General features: G+C 59.6%; 1 protein-coding gene across 1 annotated transcript; it reads left to right on the forward strand.

Moving 5' to 3' along the window:
• The first annotated feature begins 7706 nt into the window (after positions 1 to 7706).
• TMEM250 (transmembrane protein 250) lies at positions 7707 to 12062 on the forward strand. Its single transcript, XM_023227628.2, has 2 exons — positions 7707 to 8139; positions 9623 to 12062. Exon 2 carries the CDS (start codon positions 9747 to 9749, stop codon positions 10164 to 10166), a length of 420 nt encoding a protein of 139 aa, XP_023083396.1. The 5' UTR covers positions 7707 to 8139; positions 9623 to 9746; the 3' UTR covers positions 10167 to 12062.
• The last annotated feature ends 1017 nt before the right edge of the window (positions 12063 to 13079 follow it).

Here is a 13079-nt window from a genome sequence, read left to right on the forward strand (position 1 = left end):
AACCATCCAACAAACCAACAAACCAACCAGCCAACCATCTAACCAACCAACCATCCAATCATCCAACCAACCAACCACCCATCCAACCAACCAACCAACCAACCAGTCATATCCAACCAACCAACCAAGCAGTCATCTGACCAACCAATCATTCAACCAACCATCCAACTAACCAACCATCCAACCAACCAAGCAAGTACACACTGGGCCCTACTGCCTGCCAGGTACCAGGAACTCAGGGAAACAGAGGAGTGCGCCTCCTTTCAGAGTTTGAGCTCCAGAGAGGCTGGACAAGAAAGCACAAGCATGGAAGTAACAAAGACCCTGAGATGGCAAAGGCAGCAGGGCCTCTGCACCCAGCACTCAGCACTGAGACTGAGTGATATAGCCAGGCTTGGAAAGTGCCAGCAGGCTGAGGGGACCGCAGGGAGGGGAGGAGCTGAGCTCTGAGGCTGCCAACCCTCTCCCTAACCTAAGTGTCTGCCTCCATCAGGGAAGAGCATTCTCCCACAGGGGCTCTGAGGGGCCCACTGCCCCCCATCCTTCCAAAGAGGACACCATGGGGAGCTTGTGTCCAGACCAACAGGGTACAGAAAGCCCTGGTCCAAGTGCTGCCCCCCAGCCTCCACCTGATGGCCCAAGTGACCTGGAACAAGTCGCTGCACCCCCTGACCCCTGTAAACAGGGACAGCCACAGCACACTTTCGAGGATCGCTGTGACCAAGACCTCTGCCATGCTCAGTGGAGTGCCTGGTACACAGTTCCCCATCACTCCCCATCAGAGAACATCCAGAATGGGACACCGTCAAATAAGCAACCCTTGGATTGTCCATGTGCTGGGGTAATGATAAACTTGGTCACAAATCTTCACTGCTGTCAACACAAAACTGTTCAATCAACAGGAATATGAGTTGTGTGTTTTGTGAAATTAGCACAAGAGAAAATACAGCCCAGGCCTGGGTCTAGGGACATTGTGGCCCTGGGAGGAGGGCCTGAACGGCGGCCATAACAAAGGAACACAGATTCCGTGGCCTTAACAGCATGCATGTATTTAACCTCTCACAGTCCTGGAGACTGGAAGACCAAGATTAAGGTGTGCACAGGGTTGGGTCCTCCCAAGGCCTCTCTTCTGGACTTGCAGGTGCCGTCTTCTCCCTGTGTCCTCACGGTGTCCTCCCTCTGTGCATGTCTGTGTCCTAATCTCCCCTTTGTATACGGACACCAGTCAGATTTGGGCCCACCCTAACAACTTCATTTTACTTTCAAGGCCCTTCCTCCCTCCCTCCCTTCCTTCCTCTCTCTTCTCCCCGCTCACCCCCAGACCATCACCTCCCTGTCTCTTTTTCTTTCTTTCTTTGCTTTTCTTTTGTAGAGACAAGTTCTGGCTATGTTGCCAGGCTGATTCAGAACTTCAGGATTCAAGTGATCCTCCGGCCCCAGCCTCCCAGTGTGTTGGGATTACAGGCATGAGCTGCTCCTGGCCTACCTTAGTAACCTCTTTAAAGACAGTGTCTCCAAATGTAGTCACATTCTGAGGTGCTGGGGGATTAGGATTTCAACATATGATTTTGGAGGACCACAATTCAAACTCTAACAACAATTCATATCTTGCCCAGGTCTGTAGGTCAGGACCGAGCCATGGCCAAGCTAAGGGTCTGGCTCAGAGTCGCTTATGAGGTTGCAGAAAGGATGTCCCCAGGCCTGCAGCCCTGTAGAGGCCCAGCAGGAGCTGGAGAGTCTGTTTCCAAGGGGCTTGCCCACACGGCCGGCGAGTTGGCACTGGCCACTGGCGAGGGCCTCAGTTCCTCCCACGAGGGCCTCCCCCAGAGCTGCTTGAGCATCCTTACGACATGGTAACTGTCGTGCACTCACTCAGCTTCTCCCATGGGTGATTCGAGTCAGCAAGATGGAAGCCTTGAGGGATTGTGTGACCTGGCCTTGACGTCACACCACTCTCCTGCCTTGCTCTCTGGCTCACACAGGGCAGGGAGCCGTCATGGGCCACCTTGGGGGCTGGCTCCCCATAAGTGGGGGACAGGCCCTCTTCTGCAGGCTCCACGCAGGCCAGCAAAGCTGTTTCCCACAACATCCCTCTGATGCTTGTGTGTCCTTATCTGCACTTTATAGACAAAGGGACTGAGGCCCGGAGAGGCTGGGATTTTGTCCACGGTGAGGAAGTGGTGGAGCCACGGTGGAAGTGGCAGGCTGGGTCTGGAGTATTTGCTCTGGGTCACTCTGCACAGCCCTCCATGAATATAGTCTGCTCTTCCTGTGGCAAATAAAACGTCTGCCTGACATGGGAACATCTGCCAGGGGAGGCAAGGCCATTTCCCCTGAAGGTAGTTATGAGGATTTGAAGTGACACGTTCTTCCACTTAAGCCATCTGGGCACATCACAGACCACCCCAGACTCAGTGGCACAAAACAGCAACCATTTGGTTACACTCAAGGAGTCTCCAGGGAAGGGCCAGGCAGGACTTTTCTGCTCCACACTGTTTGGGGCTCAGTTGGGAAGGCACAGGGTGGTGGGTGTTCCGGTCTCCTGGAGGCTTGTCCACACTGGGGCCAGCTTCTCCCAGCAGGCGCTAAGAGCTAAGAGGAGGCGGCGTGCAGGAGGCAGAGGGGAAGCCACGGGGCTGCTTCTGCCTCAGCCCAGACACCATGCAGAGTCCCTCAGGCCTCCTCTGTCTGGTTGCAGGACAGTCACAGAGGCCAGCCCAGTTTCGCAGAAAAGAATTGGCTTGGTCTCCTGCTGGGTAAGTGGGGAGGTGGCTGCAGAAGGACCTGGGTAGAGATGTCCGTGCAGCCGAGAGGATGCTGGGCTTCTGTGTACTGCGTCTCCTTCCCCAGCCTCCCGGGTGGCTCAGCTCTGTGGGGCCACAGGCCGCCACCCCATCCCAGAGGCATGGAGAGGGGGGTTGCCACTGAACTTGAAGTCGCACTGGCCCTGTCCAACAACCAGTTAAAATGACCCTGGAGGCGTCCATTCTCTCCCATCCCTTCCCCTTCACTGGCCCGAACCCTGCAAGGTGACTGGTGTCAGAGATCAGGCCTCCAGCAAGGTGGCTGGTGTCAGAGATAGGACTCTCTAGGCCTCTACTGTCCTGGCAGCAAGAGCCACTCCCTGCCGGGACCCTGAAGTCAACCAGCTGGATAAAGTCCCCATCCTCGGCCCCCAGCCCCAGCGAGTGGAGGGACAGAGGGATGGTACTGGAGGGGTTAGGGGTGGGCTTCAACCTGCCCCACAACCAGGGGTTGCACTATTTCCACCCGTTCAACACACCTGCTCAGCACGTGCCCTGGGCCGGCCTCGGTGGGGAAAGTGCTCCTTCCAGGCAGGGGTTGCCTCGCTGTCTCTGCAAAGGCGGAACAACAGGTGTTCTCAGCTGCGTGGCCAGGGGGTCCCATCCAGCTTGGGAGCTCTGTGTTGGCAGCGAGCACCACATTTGGCCCCAACTTAAAGTCTCCCACAGACCTGGAGCCACTGGGTCCCACTAGGAGCCGCCTGGTCCCTCCTGCGCTTGGTGGCACCATGGGCACCAGCCCAGCAGATGGCGCCAAGTCACTGCCCACAGCGCAGCGGGAGGCTGGGGAAGCTGATGGGACCCCGCTGGACCTCACACACCAGGGCAAACCTGCGGCAAATCCCCAGCACACGGTGGTCCTGGGGTGACTAAGCTGTGGCCAGGTCATGGGCGCAGAGCTCAGGGAGTAGGCAAAGGACCAGAAACAGCCGTGGCCCGGGAGGAAATCAGCGTCCTGGGAAGCTACTTGCGCTGTGCACGCGTGGACTGGGTTACCAGGCCAAAACCCACAGTGGCCACAGCAAGAGAACACTGGGCCAGAGGAGACACAGGCCACCAACAGGCGGGGGCGGCTTTGCATGTGAAGGAGGGGGAGGCAGGAGACAGTCAGATGTCCCTCACCGCCTGGGGACAGGGTGTGTGACGGAAGGGGCAGCCTGAGATTGAAGGCGCTTCCCAGAGATGGGGCATTGGAGCTGGGTCCTGAAGGGCGAGTAGGAGCTTGGAAGATGGAGGAGAGACAGAGAGAAAAAGCAACTGTAAAGGGGTCCAGGCTCCCGCCCTGCACCCTGGTTTCACAGGGAGTTAGGGGAGGCTGGCCGTTCTGCAGGGTCAGCCAGGGAAGGGCGACGCCCACTGTCTTCTGTGAAAGGTGCCAAGGGGCGGCCTCAAGGAGGGCGTCCAGCCACGAACATGACCAAGACCAGAACCCACACCTGGGGCACAGGTGCTTCCACACGTGTGGGGCTTGCAGATTCTCCAAACCAAAAATCAAGGCAGAGAGAGGGGACTTGCCCTATAACCCAAGGTGCATGAGCGTTTCCCCCACCGTGGTCCCTCTGTGGAAGTCGAATAATAAACAACTCCGCACTGAAATTCTCATTCTCCTGGAAAGGGCAACCAGGGCTCCCCCTCACTGTCCCCTCACCCCAAACCCCAAGTGATATCCCAACCTTAAAGCAACGGGCAGCAGGCAGCAGGGTCAGCCTGGGAAGCCACTCTCACAGCTGGCCATCCCCATCCAGGGGCGAGCAGAGGCTGGTGGGGCAGATGACCGACCAGAGAGTGTGGAACCATCAACACAGACAAAGTGACAAGGGGACAGCTGCACCTTTTGGGAATTCAGGACACAGAACCCTCCTGTAGGGAGAAGCACGTGACTGCAGGCCCAGCCTGAGGTACTGGCGAGTGAGGGCCCCAGCTTTCCCGGAGATTCTACTATAGGAACATGTTTCAGGCCACTCTGGCTGATATGCACTTCTTATTTGTCCAAGTCCAGCTTTATTTTTTATTTATTTATTTTTTTGGTCATGCTGAAAAAATAAAATCAGAAAGTACAGAAATGTTAAAAAAGTAAAATATATTCATCTCTCTAATTCCACCACACACACATCACCTCTGCAAACATTTATCTGCTTCCAGGACTTCACCCAGAAACGGACATCTAAGAATATGTTTGTGCTAACGAGGGGTCATACTAGACGTGATTTTGTGAACCACTTTTTTTTTTTTTTTTTTTTTTGAGAGAGTTTCACTCTGTCGCCCAGGCTGGAGTGCAGTGGTGCGATCTTGGCTCACTGCAAGCTCTGCTTACGGTGTTCACGCCATTCTCCTGTCTCAGCCTCCCCAGTAGCTGGGACTACAGGGGTCCGCTACCAGGCCTGGCTAATTTTTTTTTTTTTTTGTATTTTTTTTAGTAGAGACGGGGTTTCACCGTGTTAGTCAGGATGGTCTTGATCTCCTGACCTCGTGATCTGCCCACCTTGGCCTCCCAAAGTGCTGGGATTATAGGCGTGAGCCACCATGCCCGGCCTATGAACCACTTTTGATTCAGCCTGGGGGCCTGTCTTCTGGGCACAGTTGGCAGTGGGTTCACCTGACCCTAAGTTTGGCAGCAGAAGCTTCAAGGTCTGTTCCTAATTTTGTATTTTCTTAAGGAAGGTCCCTCAAACCACAGAAGCCTTAGGCCCCACAAAACCTGTGTCTGCCCCTGGCTGCAGGACAGTCTAGGGTCTACATGCAGCCAGGGCCAGTCACAGCCTCGCTAGCTGGCCACTCCTTTAAGGGTCTGTTCATTGGCAGCTTTGTTCTGATGGCCACCCCCCGCCGCCGAAGGGACCTCCTTGGCCTTTGGCTTGGGTGATGCTGACCCACAAGGAGGGGTCTCTGGCCCAGCAGTCCTGGGACGTCCCCTGTATGAAGACCATATGTCTGACATGGCACTTGCCACCCCTTCTGGTCATTTGCCCCTCAGCCTGTCCCTCTCACAAGATGGCAGGTGCCTTGAGGGTGGGGGCTCTGCTGTGCCCGTGTCCTTGGTACCCAGAGCAGGGTAACAGCATGGGGACAAGGGCAGGCACACATGCGGCACTTCTCTGGGTGGGTGCACAGCAGGAAGCAGGGGGCGTCTAATCCAGAGCTGGGGCCAGAGGACTGCAGGGCAGGGAGGACACGGGAAACGCACAGCAAGGAGGGGGCTGTGGCTCTGCCCCTCCCATGGCACAGCACCAGATGGGCCAGATGTGAGCCCTGATCCATGGACATGTGACCACCCTCACCAGCACGTGAGAAGCCAAGTGATGGGTGACCACCCAGTTTACACACCACCCTCTTTCTGGCCACAGGAGCTGTCTTACAGTGCCGGTGTCCCAGCATGAGCTGCATGGGAGGGAGAATTCTCTTTAGTTAGTTAGTCTCTAATGGTCCTTAAAACAGAAGACAAAAAATGAAGGCAGGTATTAAGATGCTTTTTATTATCTCAATGTTTACATATTTAAAATGTTTAATTTATTTTTGTGGAGGCCATGTTGCCAGCCATGTCGCCCAGGCTGGTCTTAAAACTCCTGGGCACAAGAGATCTGAGGCCGGAATGACAGGTGTGAGCCACCACGCCCAGCCTGATCTCAATAGCTAAAAGTGTGGATCTGCCTCACATCTGGAGAGGCAGAAAGGTGAGCCAGCAACACGGCTATTGAGGAAGGAAGACCTGTTTACTGATTTTAATTTTTTTGTAGAGACAGGGGTCTCACTATGTTGCCAGGCTGGTCTCAAACTTCTGGGGCAAGTGATGCCCCTGCCTCGGCTCCCAAAGCAGTGGAATGACCAGCGTGAACCAACACTTCTTGCCTGACACCTGTTTCTTTTGGAATATTTGCCGCCAGCCATCGGTAAAGAAAACAGGCTCTTGGCCTTTTTTGCTGTGCTACCTCCTGGTGCCCTTTGCTCATCCAGATGTTCCTCGAACTCCTGCTCATGCAGGCGTAAAGGTGGCTCTCTCTCCAGTGGCGAGGATGGGGCCACAGTGGTGAAGGTAGCTGCGCCAGCCCTCAGGGCGGCCCTGGTCCAAAGGACGTGGGTCCAGGAGCCAGCTCGCTGTCCCGGGAGGAGCCAGCTCGCTGTAGCCAATGACGGGCCTGGTGGGCAGGAGGGCCCAGCCCCCTTGTTCCAGTGCCATCAATCTGAAGGGCCACCCACTTTCCGGTCGTCCCAGGGCCTGCTGACCCTGCCTTCCCCTCCCACCCAGCAGCCACACCCAGGAGCGCTCCCCAACACATTCCTCGCTGGAAACCCCCAGGACACCCGCCAGCCTGTACGAACCAGGCGTGGGGACACTAACACAAGTCCCTTTCCTTCACTGGGGGGGCCCTGGGGCTGCTGCTGGGCCTGCTCGCGCTCCGGGGCTGTCCCCTCTTCGGCTGCCGAAGTCACCGCTGGCCCACCAGGCCTGGCAGCCACCCACCCGCTCCCTGCCGCCCGGGTCCGCGTGGCGTCGGCCGCCCCCACCCTTCCCCGCCCTCCCGGAGCCCGGGGGGCGCCCCCATTCCCGCCGCCGCCCAGTCCTCCCAACCCCAGGCCGGAGCCGCGCAGGGCGCCTTCGCACACGTCCCGCGAGGACCAGACCTGTTCCTGGTCCCTGGGCCGCCCATCTCCGCCGGGAAGGCGGCTTCCTCCGGGGCCCGGCCCCACCCCAGCGACCGGCAGCAGCGCGCCGAGTCGGACAACTCAGGCCGGGGCCACTACCAGGGTCAAGCCCTGTTCTGGGACCAAAGGATGGCTCCACGGGAGCGCGCCTGCGCACCGCCCCTCCTCGTGGCGCGGAGGCGCGGCCCAGGAACTGCAGGAGCAGGCCAGCCATCTGCGCCTGCGCAAGACCAGGCGCGACCCCGAGGGCGTTCGGGGGAGGGAACGCTGCGGACTGCTCGCAGCGTGCGCACGCACGCACGCACGCGTGCCTCGGGAAGCGTCGAGTCCGGGACGCCCAGAGCGGGCACGGAGCAGGGGGAAGGGAAGCGCGGCTCGGTCGGTGCGGGTGGAGGGGGGCGTGAGGCCGGCCTACGGTGGCCGTCGAGGGACGGCGCTACGGCTCCCACGCTGGGCCAAACTCCTCCGGCGGCCGCACCCGGGCGCCCCTTCACCTGCAGGGCGACCCCAGCCGAGGACGCGTGAACCACGCCCGCAGCCGCCCCGCCGGGGCCCCCAGCCGCGCGCCCCGGCACCATGCGGCCGCCCTGCGCACGGAGCCCCGAGGGACAGGGGCGCCCGCAGTCCCGGCCCCCAGCACCGCCGGCCGGCCCCGAGGTCCGGGACGCCAGCGCCACCGCGGAGAGGGCACCGGGTGAGCGGCGGGCGGGGACCCGGCCTCGGCGGGGGCCGTCTCCAGGGCAACGCGCGGCGCGGGACCCGGAAGTGGCTCCGGCACGGGCTCTGCAGCCAGGGGGCCCGGCGCGGCGCAGGCCTGGTGCTCACAAGGCGTTGCCGGCGCCCGTCGCGTCTCTGCAGCCCCGAGGAAACGGTCCTGGGTCCGTGGGCCGGGCCGAGCGGGCGTCTGCAGAAAGACGGGGACCCGGATGGAGCCGCGGGCCGTGAGACCCCGCGGGGACACAGCCCCGCCGAGCCACGTTTGAGGGGCACCGCCATGGCTGGGGTCCCGGCCTCGGCGATCTCCAGGCCGAGGCCGGCCTTAAATCGGGCCGCTCTGGCTCCTGCACCGCGTGGAGGAGCCGGGCGGAGGGAGAGGGCGAGGCCGGGCCCTTGCGGGCACGGGAGGGTCAGGCGGCCCGGCCCCTCCGGCTTCCGCTCCGGCCAGGTCCCCACTGCAGGGCCCAGGCTGAATCTGTCTGACGGCAGGCGAAGCTCTTGGCAACAGTCCCCTTCGTGTTACCAACTTTCCTACTTCGATTTTATTTCCTGACCTTTGAGTTCATTCCGTCTACAGATTATTTAGGCAAGCTATAAACGGCATTTACTAGGTGAAGCTAGAGAGCCAAATGCCGCGTCTGCTCTTTGCAGCCCAGTCTGTAGGGCCGCTGCCAGACCCCGGGCCGACCCCACACAGGGGCCTGGGCCCTGTGCCTTCACTGTGCACGCCAGGCCCAGCCCCTTACCTCCCACAGCTACTCTCAAGGGCAGTGCTATTGGCACCCCCATTGGACAGAGCAGGAGCCGTCTTGGGGTCAGGTGACCTGCCCAAGGTCACTGCTAGGGAAGGACAGTGCCAGGGTTCAGGCCCAACAAGGTGACCCCAGGGCCCCCGAGCCGTCCATCTGGCCCCCAGCACTTGTCAGGTTGCTAGAGTCACCTGCCCCCGCCGGGCTCGTTCTCGGTTCACCTGCCAGTCCCTTTTCCCGGCCCTGTGGTGGTTTCTTGCAGGCGCCGTTTAAGGGCTTGTGTCACCCCTGGGTCAGGCAGCCACGGAAGACCAGGGCAGTAACAGGCAAACTGCCTAAGAGCAGAGGGTGGTCCAGCTAGTGGGGGGCTGCGGGGATCCTGCGGGAAAGAGCTACTCTTGCCCCTTCCCATCCGTTTTGGCATTGACCACCTCCGGGGGCCTCCCCTGGCCACTGCCCCGAAGGCCCCCCTTCCCCAGTGCTGCCCTAGAACAAGCACTTTGGCTTCCCCAGGTGGTGGACCCCCTGGAAGTATCCTTGGGAGGGTTTGTGAAAAGAGCAAGCCTGGGAGTGCCCGCAGATCCCGTCCTGGACTCCCTTTTCCCGTAGTCCGGGCGCTGGAGTTTGTGTCCGCCTTTGCCGGCTGATTGCCTGGGGAAGGATCTGCATAGTGTCCTCACACTGACATGGGTTTTGCGGCTCTCCCCGCAGGCCGACGCCTCCCCCGAGGCTCAGCGGCGGGCTCCCAGGCCTAGGCGCCCATGACCCCTACGCTGACCGCTGCCTGGACGCCGCCGCCACCACCGCGAGTTAGCGCCGCCGCCACCAGGGCCCAATGCCGGTCATGCCCATCCCGCGGCGGGTGCGCTCCTTCCACGGCCCGCACACCACCTGCCTGCATGCAGCCTGCGGGCCCGTGCGCGCCTCCCACCTGGCCCGTACCAAGTACAACAACTTCGACGTGTACATCAAGACGCGCTGGCTGTACGGCTTCATCCGCTTCCTGCTCTACTTCAGCTGCAGCCTGTTCACCGCGGCGCTCTGGGGTGCTCTGGCCGCCCTCTTCTGCCTACAGTACCTGGGCGTTCGCGTCCTGCTGCGCTTCCAGCGCAAGCTGTCGGTGCTGCTGCTGTTGCTGGGCCGCCGGCGCGTGGACTTCCGCCTGGTGAACGAGCTGCTCATCTACGGCATCCATGTCACCATGCTCCTAGTCGGGGGCCTGGGCTGGTGCTTCATGGTCTTCGTGGACATGTGAGGGCCGTGGACACGAGCTTGATGTATCGTCCCGGCCTGTGGCTGTGTTCTTTCCATGGGTGGGGTCGGCCAGGGCCTTCCCTTCCGCCCATCCCGCAGGCAGTGGCTGCTGCTCAGCGCCCACGGAGAGAAAAGAAAGGGCTGAGACTTCCGCGATGGGGGTGCGGACGCCGCCCCTAGGCTGGCTTCCTGCGTCCACCCTCCCCATGTGCACTCTCAGGGGCGGCGCCCACCAGCTGGTGGCTCCTGCTCACACATCTTCAGGTCCTACTGCGGAGTGGGCCCTCTGTTCTGCCTCTCTGTGGGCTTCTCTCCAGGACCACTGCCAGGGACTTTAGACGTCACCGTGGAAGGCCTGTGGACACAGAGGGCTGTGTGCCCAGGAACAAATCCGGAGGGGGGGTTCCCTCCTGGCTGCACAGTCCCTTCCTGCGTTCCCTGGTCTCAGCCCCAGCCAACGGGACACGGAAGGCTCCTTGCGCTGACACACCACACTGCCACAAAGCTGCTTACTCTGCCCTGGGCCGCCTGAGTCCTGGCACTGCCCGCGTACCACCCTCTGTCACCCTGAGGGGCTGTGTAGGTCCTGAGTCCCCAGCCAGCCTTCAGGGTCTCCTTGGATTGTGTAGATGCAGTCTAGCAGGGGGGCGGAGAGCGGCTCAGGTGGGAGGGGCCTCAGCAGGCTCTCAGCTCAGGGGCTGGCCTGGGGGAAGCCTGGGAGCCAGGGGCTGACTCCAGCAACACTGGCCTGTCTGCTTGTTCCAGGAGGGCTGTGAGGATGTCCTCAGATGCTGTGGATTTCTAGGGAGGCACCTCCATTCCTTTCTGGCTTTTTTTTTGCGGAGGAGGGCTTTGGGCCTCTTTCTTTGAGGGAACATCCTCAAAGAAAGCCTGGGAGATCGAGGCTGCAGTGAGCTGGGATGGAGACTTGTGTGTCCCGAGTGTCCGCAGCAGGCGGCAGAGGCCTCAGTGTGCCAACCACAGCCCGGGAGCCTGTGTGGTACCAGCGGCATCTTACAGCCCTGGGTGTATGCTGAGATCCTATCCCACGCTGCCCTCCAGTGACAGGGGGCCCAAACGATGGCACGGGGACAGGTGGGCTGGAGGGGCGCAGATGCCTGTGTTCAGGGAGGGCGGCCACCATGGGCAGGGTTCTCACCCAGCACCCCTTGCTCTGCTCCTCAGCCTTGCAGTCACAGTAGCACTACGGTGGACTGCCCATGGCCGTGTGGCGTTAGGGCAAGTGGGAGGGCGCCCTGAATAATGATTACAGGACAAGGGACAACAGGCAGAGCTGCTCTAGAGCAGGACCCAGGGTGCAGTACTGACAACCCTAGCGTCACCCCAAATCCACGTCCCCACACTCAGGGCATGGGTGGGACTTGTGACCCTGCCCTGTCAGGTGGACCAGTGGCTCAGGAGCCAGGAGGACAGTTGTGTGCCACTGGAAGAGAAACCTTTTGAAAAACCCTAAATCAGGTAGAGAAAGCAAAAAAATCTTTGGCCGTAAACCGTGCTAATTTGTTGGCAGCTTCTGTGGATGACCTCCGTTGAGCCCGGGCTGTGTCCAGGCCCTGGGCAGGCGGGTGGGAGTTTTCCTGCGTGGGCCTCATTTCTTGCTGCAGAGAATCTTTTGCACTAAGTCACGCCGTTTCCTCAAAGAAGCTTTGTTTTTTGTTAACGTGTTACTCAGAGTCACCCAGGCCTCTCGGCTGAGGGTGAAGGTGGGGCGGGGGACGGGAGGGGGCTGGCGATGCCGCTTGTGTGGTATCAACGCTGCAGGGAGTTGCGGCACCTTGGTGCCCTCTGAGCACCTGGCCGCCTGCTGTCCCCAGTGCCTGTGAAATTCGTCATGAGATGACCCACCTGCATTAAACCTATTTTTTTAATGTGTTGATGGAGTGATTGCTTCAAGCTCAATTGTTTTATTCCTTTTTGAAGGACGTAATAATCACCCAGAGCACCATAGAAACCATCTTCTCCTGTAAGATGGGAAAGTTTCCACATGGTGATGCGGAGGAAGTAGCCTCTGAAGCCAGGGTTCCCCTTGTGGGAAGCTGCCGTGGGGAGGTGGCCTCGCTGACAAGCAAGGATTTGTCAGCAGGGCAGTCACCGGGACACTGCTATGCAGGCCGGTGGAGGTTGCATTCAGCTGACTGGCCCATTCAGAGTTTTTTATTTATTTTTTATTTTTTTATTTTTTGAGACGGAGTCTCGCTCTGTCGTCCAGGCTGGAGTACAGTGGCCAGATCTCAGCTCACTGCAGACTCCGCCTCCCAGGTTCATGCCATTCTCCTGCCTCAGCCTCCCGAGTAGCTGGGACTACAGGCGCCCGCCACCTCGCCGGGCTAGTTTTTTTGTATTTTTTAGTAGAGACGGGGTTTCACCGTGTTAGCCAGGATGGTCTCGATCTCCTGACCTCGTGATCCGACCATCTCGGCCTCCCAAAGTGCTGGGATTACAGGCTTGAGCCACCACACCCGGCCGTTTTTTTATTTTTTTTTTAGACGGAGTTGTGCTCTTCTAGCCTGGGCTGGAGTGCGTTGATGTGATCTTGACTCACTGCAACCGCCACCTCCCGGGTTCAGGTGATTCTCATGCCTCAGCCTCCCAAGTAGCTGGCACCTGCAACCTTGCCCAGCTAATTTTTGTGTTTTTAGTAGAGATGGAGTTTCACCATGTTGAACAGGCTGGTCTCAAACTTCTGACTTCAGGTGATTCACCTGCCTCGGCCTCCCAAAGTGCCGGGATTCCAGGCGTGAGCCCCTCCACCTGGCCTAGTTCAGAGTCTTAGAATAAAGCTGGGGTAGTGTTTCCGACGCTGCTGAAAGGAGAGAGGCCTCAGGGCTGTGAGCAAGCACAGCGCCATCCACCGCAGGGGGAGATGCACACACATTAAAGAAAAGGTTGGAAG

This window comes from Piliocolobus tephrosceles, chromosome 14 (assembly GCF_002776525.5).
Source record: "Piliocolobus tephrosceles isolate RC106 chromosome 14, ASM277652v3, whole genome shotgun sequence".
In the NCBI taxonomy this organism is placed as follows: domain Eukaryota; kingdom Metazoa; phylum Chordata; class Mammalia; order Primates; family Cercopithecidae; genus Piliocolobus; species Piliocolobus tephrosceles.